The 9,575-nt window shown below is 40.4% G+C and overlaps 1 protein-coding gene across 1 annotated transcript; it reads left to right on the forward strand.

Moving 5' to 3' along the window:
- The first annotated feature begins 7,827 nt into the window (after positions 1-7,827).
- Positions 7,828-8,667, forward strand: LOC149032183 (uncharacterized). The gene has a single exon (XM_089174000.1). The coding sequence runs from the start codon at positions 7,828-7,830 to the stop codon at positions 8,665-8,667; it is 840 nt and encodes a 279-aa protein (XP_089030126.1).
- The last annotated feature ends 908 nt before the right edge of the window (positions 8,668-9,575 follow it).

Genomic DNA, 9,575 nt, shown 5'->3' on the forward strand with positions numbered 1-9,575 from the left:
AATGAACCCCTAACGTTTCGAGGAGAATTACTTCTACTTCCGCTCGGTTCACTGCGATCTTTCCCTTTACTATTCTTCTTCCAACAATAGTTTTCACTATGTCCGCGCTTTCCACAAAAGTGGCATACCACAACCTGTCTAATCACCCTTACTTTTGGGTTACTGTCTTTAACGACCGACAACTTGTTCCTAGCCGCATCAGCCTGTATCTGTTTATCGATTTTTAAAAGACAAACCAACGCTGAGCTAAAATCGTGATATTTTTCAAAACGCAATGATGTGCGATACTCAGGAGAAAGGCCTCTTATAAAGGCGTCTAAACCCTCCTCCTCTATTTTTCGTTCTACGGAACGTTCTAATCTACCTAACTGCTTCGATTCCTCGTCAATGATCGACTGCGTTAAATCACGGATTCTACTAAAATAATCAAGGACATGTTCTCCTGGTTTCTTAAATTCGGTTGCCAATTGTCCGCGATAGTAATTTGCGCCGTACGATGGTAAGAACGCGTCTTTCAAACGTTCAATTAACTGTTCCACACGAGTTACCTTTATATGTTCAATAACGACGTAAGCATGCCCACTTAACTTCGAAATCAATGATCTGGTTAACGAGTTTTCTAATTCGTCAGAATAATTTTCGGGCAACGAATCGAGAGCCCTCTTACATGCTCTCGCGAACTGGTTTACGGAAATATTGTGACCGTCAAACTTCGGAACCCCCTCTGTAATTTCACGAATTTTAATCGACGGGCAACCGCTTCGCGGTTGTGGGGTTGGCGGTCGCGAGGAGGCCAATGTACTCCTCAATAACTCGTTCTCTCGCCTAAGGCGATTCATTTCCAAATTATACTTATCCATATCGTCGACAGGCGTTATCGAACGTCTTCGCGCGGGAACTGGGCGAGGCGACCCGCCTCGGGAGACACCGGGCGTCCGGGATACTGTGATAAATGAATCCACCGGAGTACGCGTCCTCTCAAATCCTCGGAAGTCGCCCGAATATTCATCATCTGATCTTTGATTCTCTCCTCCCCCAATCTCTAATCTGCGCTCTCTTCGCGCTAGTTCCCGCCTTTGTGCTTCGATTTCTGATTCCCTCTTGTCTAGTTCCTCCTGTCTTTTAAATATTTCTATTTGAACTTTGCCTAACTGCTCTTGAATCAGCATTATATCTTCCATCTTTCGTCTGATTTCGCTTTCCTTATCTAAAAATTCCCTACTAGTTCCAATTGGAGATTCTGCTCCAGCGCGTGCACGTTCCGATGCCATTTTAAATTGTAAAAGTTTAGTTTAAACAAACAAACGAAACAAAAACAAAATTTATACGAAACAATCCGAAAGTCCAAGTAAGCAAACCGTAGAAAATATCCGACAAACTACGAGTATCGCGAGGTGACAAAACCGTATTGTTGGGCTATCCCACCGCTGTCACCAATTTTTGTTACTTGTTACGTCTCGAGAAGAGATTTCACGAGTGGCCGCTGTCACCAGTTCTTACTTGAGGAGTAAGAACGAATTTAGAGATTTCTCAACCGGTCACGACCCTACAGTCGTTTACTCGGATAAGAGAAAGAAAGTCAATGCCTGTTTTTGGGTCAGCCTGCTTATCCAGTACTTTACCCGGGATAGGCTTTACTCGCGGATACCGGAGCGTCGGACGTCAATATGTCAAAGAAAACTCAACTCTGGATGTTAACCAAATCTTTAATTCTTACCTGGTTTCCGGTGCTGGCCAATGAGAGATACAATCCAAATATGTTGACTGAAATTGGCGTTTGAAGGAAGGGTGCAGTTGTTAAATCACAATCACAATGTAGAATAACAATATAGTATATTTTAAAATTTAAATTTAGATTTAAATTGTTACACAATAAACACCTTGTTGCACACACACAATTATTAATGAACAATGTTAACGGAATATTAATTTGGTAATAAATAAATGACTTAGGCTTGCCAAGATTTATAATAGCAATAATAACTAAGAATAAAATGTTCAAAGTCAATGACTAAGTTCTATTAAACAAGAGAGAGACAACTTAGTAACAAAATTTAAATGAACTGATTGTAAATCAGGCTAAGTCAAAATACCAAGTTAATATTCATAAACCGTTGATAATAGAACCAGATCACACACGATATTTAACAAACACAAGATTTAGATATACGCAGTAGTAGATTAATATAATATTACTTAAAATCAAAACTAAACGAACATCAGACAAATTTAAGAAACGTACTCAATAATTATATAAGGTGGACTTTATAAATACACTTGGAGTACTAGAACAAATTTTAAGACAAATTTTTGACAAGTACCGAATGATTATATGAGATGGACTTATAAATGGACTTAGAAAATTATTACAAAACTAGACTACTCTTAGACAAATCTTAGACACGTACTCGATGATGATTTAAGGTGGACTGACTTCATGGACGAACGTAGCATCGCAAGAAGCGTCCGTTTCGGAAGAGTGGGAGTACCTCCCACTTACGCAAAAATGCTTCCCCCACTACTGACTTCCACACCGTGAGACCCAAGTCAAGGAGAAGAATTCGCTGACAAAAATATTAGTTACTATCAAGCGCGAATTCTTCGAAGAGAAATAGGTATTACTTACATTGGAATTTTATCAAGCGCGAATTCTTCGAAGAGAAATAAGTATTACTTACATTGGAATTTTATCAAGCGCGAATTCTCCGAAGAAAGATAAGTGTCAGTTACATTGGAATGTTATCAAGCGCGAGCTCCTGGGACTGCGCCGTCAGCAAAAATGCACGTGCAGACAGAATATGAGTAACGAATATAATATAATAAAGTATGAATATTTTATGCACATTGAAATAATAATTTAAAAGCAACCATTCCAATATAACGTCGACCGATAAGTCAGTACTGGAAGAACGCAATGTCGGTATTACCGACATTTACTTATCGACTAAACTCGTTACCGACACTGTCGGTAATGCAGATTCCTCTATGAACGACAATGGATTCTCAATACTCTATTTTATCCATTCTACAAAATACAATTTATCGATGGTCGTTCATAGGAAATACAGAATTATCTTTACAAGGAATAATAACAATATGGAAAAGAAAAGCATAATTACCAAATATTTAAGTATATATAGCGTGAAAATAAGGTACATTAGCGCGAACGAAAATGATCTATTATAATTGATCTAATAACTAATGTACATACAAAGTATCGAATTTATATACTAAAACAAACAGTATGAGATATATGTATATGTATAAAAAGAAAAATTTTTCTCGCAAGGTTTACATAGTACTTATAGAACTATTTTCACGCAAAATTATACAACCTAAAGTTTAACAAATTACTTTTACGCAAAAATTGGACAGACTAATAATATTCAAATACGACAGAGTTTACCAAATTTAAAACTTTTTGGTGTAGTGCACGAAATTCGAATTTAGACGTCACTGGACGTGACAACTGCTACATTATCCTAAGGAAAACACAAAACTACGATTATCAACTGACGCTTCAGACAAAGCGATTGGAGCTGTCTTGGAACAATTGGAAAATGACGAATGGAAACCTCTCGGATTTTTCTCTAGAAAACTCGAAAAAGCTCAACTCAAATATAGCACTTATGATCGAGAACTTTTAGCCATCTACAAAAGTATAAAATTTTTCAAACATCTTCTAGAAGGCCAAGACATAACTATACAAACCGACAATAAACCGTTGACTCAAGCTTTTCACCAGAAATCCGACAAAGCCACTCCAAGACAATTAAGACACCTAGATTATATCGGCCAATTTACAACAAAAATAGTACATATAACAGGCCAAAATAACCAAATAGCAGACACGCTATCAAGAATCGAGCAAATTGACATGCCAACCATAATCTCCACTGAAGAACTCATCAGAGAACAAACTACAGATGAAGAACTTCAACAGATTTTAAAGGGAAGCATGCCTATGTGGAAGCTGTACAAAATTAGAATAAACGATTCAAACTCCTACCTGTATTGTGACATAGAGAAAGATGATATACGTCCATACGTACCGAACAGTCTACGTAAAAGAATTTTCAATGCCACCCATAACTTATCGCATCCTAGTGGTAGAAACACCAAGAGAATCATCGCGAAAAGTTTCGTATGGCCAAAAATGAACGCAGACATCAGAGAATGGAGTAGAACATGCATTAAGTGCCAGAAAAGCAAAATACAACGCCATAATAAAATCACTCCAAAAAAAATAGAGGTACCCAAGGGACGATTCGAACACATACATATAGATATCGTAGGACCATTACCACCATCAAAAGGATATACATATTGTCTTACAATGATAGATCGTTTTACAAGATGGCCTGAAGCCACTCCAATAAAAGATATAACAGCTGACACAGTAGCAACCGCATTATATAGCACATGGATCGCTAGATTTGGAGCTCCGGTTACGATTACTACAGACCAAGGTACACAATTCGAATCTCAATTATTTAATGCACTGACTAAACTTTTAGGTTGCACGAGAACTCGCACAACAGCTTATCATCCAGCTTCAAATGGAATAATAGAGCGATGGCATCGATCTCTCAAAACAGCTATAATTTGTAGCGGTTCAACAGAATGGGTTGATATTTTACCAACAGTTTTATTAGGTTTACGTACTAGCTATAAGGAAGATTTAAAAGCAAGCACAGCAGAAATGCTATATGGAGTAACGCTAAGACTTCCCGGAGAATTTTTTCTAAATGAAGAATTACCAGATAATCCACAGATGTATATAGAAAAATTCAGAGAACATATGAGAAGAATACGTCCTGTACCAACAGCACATCATATAAAAAGCAAACCTTTCGTACACAAAACCTTGTACAGCTGCACCCATGTTTTTGTAAGAGTAGACGCAATGAAAAAGTCATTAGACGCACCATACGAAGGACCATTTCCAATAATAGAAAGACTGACAGATCATGTTTTTAAAATAGATTACAAAGGAATAGCAACAAATATGTCTACAGAACGTTTAAAACCAGTATTTTTTGAAAACCTACAAGAAAAGAAAACTGTGCAATTTAAAACTTATTAGGTACCAAAGATTATTAACCTCAAAGACTGTACATACTGTTGAGAATAAGATAGGTTAAATGTTAGGGAGGGAGTGGTTGTGGCGATACGTGCCTAGTGTATCGACGCGGCACACTGGCGCCCTTCCTCCCTATGCGGGTACTAGACTAACTAAACCCAAGTTGAACGTAACGGTCGAAATGTAAGTTAGTCCGATACATGGCGTCCACGAGTTTAGTTGTATCTTGTTAATAAATTTATATATTTTTGTTACTTAAATTGACGACTATCGCGTAAATCTCCAGATCAACCTTTTCCGTTGACCTTGTTCCCCACAGACGTCTCGCCGGTCACTCCATCTATCGGCATACAGCTAGCGACGATCGTATACCCCCTCCATCGGGCTATCACTAACAATAAACGGATACCCCCTCCAACGATTTACAGCATCAGCACCGTACCCGCGTGATCGAGAACCTAACGCACAGCAATACATCCGTACAAAGGAGATTTTTATATTTACCATAAATTAATTTGAGTAGTTTTCGTGGAATAGAATAGACGATACCGATCCATAATGACATCGCAAAAAACAGCTCGAACAAAACCGGCAGAATTTAGGATCGCAATTATCACACTTCGAGAGTTTAATTGAAGAAAGAAGTTTAAGTATAGATGAATTAAGAAGGCGTTACGAACGTTTTACCAAGCAAGTAGATGATTACAAATAATTGCATGAAAAATGTTGTAATAACAGCGCCGGAGAGACAGGAGTCGACGATTTAGACCAGCCCACATAACACGATAAGTTTTGAAATCTTTCAGCGAAGATTTCGTAAGATATTTCCAAAAAAATCTTTCAGAAACCTTGCAGACATCATTCTAAAACATTATTAAAAAGGATTCATAAAAGATTTTACAAAAATATTTTACTGATAGAGTAATCTTTTGCAAGTCTCTTAACGCGAATATTTTCACCTTGTAGAATGATTTTTTAGAAATCTTTTTGAAAGGTTTAAAGCTTTCCACGAAATGTTTCAGAAAGTTTTTAGAAGGTTTTTATGTTATGTGGGAGCTTATAGAGAGATACCACGTGATCGGGGATAAAATTCATTCGAGCGATACCGCCGCAGTTAACAACCCTAACAACTCTAACAGAAGCAACGATACTACGAAGACTTGCGATCAACAAATACAATTACGGCGTCTCGAGATCCCGCGATTCGACGGGAATATAGGGAAATGGATCCCATTTAAATCTAGCTTCTTGACTTACGTGGACGCGCGAAGTGACGTGTCGGACTTAGAAAAGCACGTATACCTCCGCGACTCCCTTCGCGGCGAGGCCCTTCAAACGATCGAACACTATCAATTAACCGGGGAAAAATATAAGGACGCGTGGGGGACCTTACTGAAAGCATTCGACGTACCACGTATACTATTAGCTCGGGCAATCGACGCGTTAATCGACATATCTCGACCGAAAGCTAGATCAGCGAAGGACATAACAGCGTTCTTGAACGAACTGCGTTCTCACATTTCTACGATCGAGACATTTGATGAAAGTTCAGTGGCCTGGCGAGTACGCCTCGCTGAACGCGCGTTACCCCCTGACATGCCACAAGGATGGAACAAACAGACAGATTCCGACGAATATCCTACTATCGAGCAATTCTTTAATTTTTTAACCAGATATGCGCGCGCGTGTGCTCCGTTGGAAACTTCATTAACGCCCGTGAATCTCGAGCCCCGCGCAAAACGTAGATATCCCGAGAAGATGACTTTACGACCGCGAAAACGACAGGACACACATCCGACACGCACGTTTCTTACTCGTGCCATGACAAGATGTATTCTTTCTAGACGAGCTGACCACCCTTTATATCGCTGCCCTCGATACAATAACATGACGGAACAAAATAGATTGACAATGGTCAAACGTCATAGATTATGTCAAAATTGCTTACGGACGCATCAAGGTCCATGCAACGGTTCACATTGCCAAATCTGTAAACGACCTCACCATACATCACTACATATGAATGATAGTCAACAGAAGGCCGCGATACAGGAGACCACAACCTCCACGAAGCAGGAGACCGCGTCAACATCCCAAACTGAACCCATCTCCACGTGACTAACTCCGATCTTTAATAGCAACGCGCGCGGTGTATCGAATCAACTCCTTATGAGCGTGATGTGCCGCGTAAGAAAGGGAGACGGAACTTTCAGACTATGTCGGGCGCTATTAGATACGTGTGCCGCCGCACACTTCATCACCGAGAAGGTCGCGAGAGACCTACGTTTGCCGATCAAACCATATTCGATCCCTATTCACGCTATCAACGACACCACAACTCAAACGACGGGCGTTATCGAGATAAACATTCGATCATTAGATAATAAATATAGTCGAAACCTTTCACTACTCATCGTTCCAAAGATAGCCGATCAGGTACCCAGCGAAATCTTCCCGCGAGAACTCATTAAATGAGTTCTCATGAAAATCCCGTCCGATCGAAAACTGGCAGATCCCCAGTTCCATTTACCACGACCGGTCGATATCTTGATAGGCTCTGGAGCAACACTAGCGCTCATGACAATAGGACAATTTTCTTTATCACCAGGACGCGGCGATTTGATACTCCAGAAAACACAATTACGTTGGGTAGTCGCCGGGGGAATCGAATCTAACGATCATAAGAGAAACCATACGTTTTTTGCGACAACCGAATTGAAGGAACAATTAGAAAAATTTTGGTTATGATTCGATCATTTGGTCGATTCCATAATCTTCGGAAGAAATTGTACGCGAATACTGAACTTCGGAAGGAATATGAACGATTTATGCAGGAATACATCAATTTAGGACATATGTCGATCGTCGAAGATGAACCTAGAGGGGGTTGCTATCTTCCCCACCACGCGGTTATCAAATCAGCTAGCACGACAACAAAGGTACGGGTCGCATTTGACGCCTCCGCGAAAAATGATAAGAGACTTTCTCTCAACGACACCTTATTAGTCGGACCTACAATACAAGACACGTTAATAGAACACTTGTTACGATTCCGGACGTATCGGTACGTATTAACAGCGGATATCGAGAAAATGTATCGACAAATATGGATTCATCCAGAAGATCGCCAATATCAACGGATATTTTGGTTGCATAACGAACAGATTCGCACGTTCGAACTTAATACGGTGACATTCGGAATAGCGTCAGCACCGTTTCTTGCCATACGAACCATTAAACAACTCGCGAAGGATGAAGGTGCTAATTATCCACTCGGAACCGAAATACTCAACCGCGATCTATACTTAGACGACCTCATTACGGGAACTGATAATGTCGAAACCCTCGGAAAGATACGCGATCAAACTATTGAAATATTGAAACGAGGCGGTTTTAATATACGACAGTGGGCGTCTAACTTCCGACCGGTGCTCGAAAATTTAGACATAAAAAACATCGACGTCGAGCTCTGCTCTGGGGAAAATCCTATTTTAAAGACACTCGGTATTTCATGGAACGCACATCATGATTGTTTAATCTACTCCGTCGCGCCAGTAGATATTCACGAAAGAATTACCAAATGACGAATTTTATCCGAAGTCGCAAAGATCTTTGATCCACTCGGACTCCTAGGACCCGTCATTCTAAGAGCCAAAATCTTCATCCAAGACTGCTAGAAAACACATGTCGACTGGGATGAATCGGTACCCAGTACGTTACGTACCTCGTGGATAACGTTCGCAGAACAATTTACATTAATTGACAGTTTAACGATAGAAAGACGCATTACAATGACGACCCGATTGACGTGCAGGTGCATTGTTTTTGCGACGCGAGTCAATCTGGTTACGGCGGCGGCTTATATGTAAGATCGCGAGATAAATTCGGTAACACATATGTACATCTACCTTGCGCGAAAAGTCGTGTGGCTCCCCTTAAGGATACCACTATACCACGTTTAGAGTTATGCTGAGCATTAACACTCGCGCGGTTATACAGAGAAGTCCGGACTGCCGGCGGATTGAAACCCGACAAGATAACTTTTTGGTCCGATTCGATGATTGTACTGGATTGGCTGAAAAGAGACTCCAATACCTTAAAATTATACACGGCGAATCGCGTACGCGAAATACATGAAATCTGTGAAGATATCACATGGCGACATGTGCGATCCGAGGACAACCCAGCGGACGCTTTATCTAGGGGACAACTTCCGCGCGATTTTTTGAGGAACGAGGCATGGTTTGATGGACCACCCTGGCTCGCGCAACCAGCGACTGAATGGCCCAACCCGACGGAAAAGGAAATTCTCGAATTACCGGACGTGAAAGGATTGTCGGTATTAACGACGCGAATTGAATCCGGAAATGTATTTCAGCAATTCTCCAGTTACGCGCGATTATTGTAAATTGTAGCTCGATGCCGACGATGGCTTAAAACTAACTCGTATAAGGGAGAATTGTCTACGGCGGAAATAACGGAAACAGAACGA

The sequence above is a fragment of the Polistes dominula genome, unplaced genomic scaffold, assembly GCF_049000335.1.
Source record: "Polistes dominula isolate Pdom_NZ unplaced genomic scaffold, Pdom_raw_medaka contig_75, whole genome shotgun sequence".
In the NCBI taxonomy this organism is placed as follows: Eukaryota; Metazoa; Arthropoda; class Insecta; order Hymenoptera; family Vespidae; genus Polistes; species Polistes dominula.

Coding starts and splice junctions, on each gene's coding strand:
- LOC149032183 (XM_089174000.1), top strand. CDS start 7,828: ATGATTCGATCATTTGGTCGATTCCATAATCTTCGGAAGAAATTGTAC.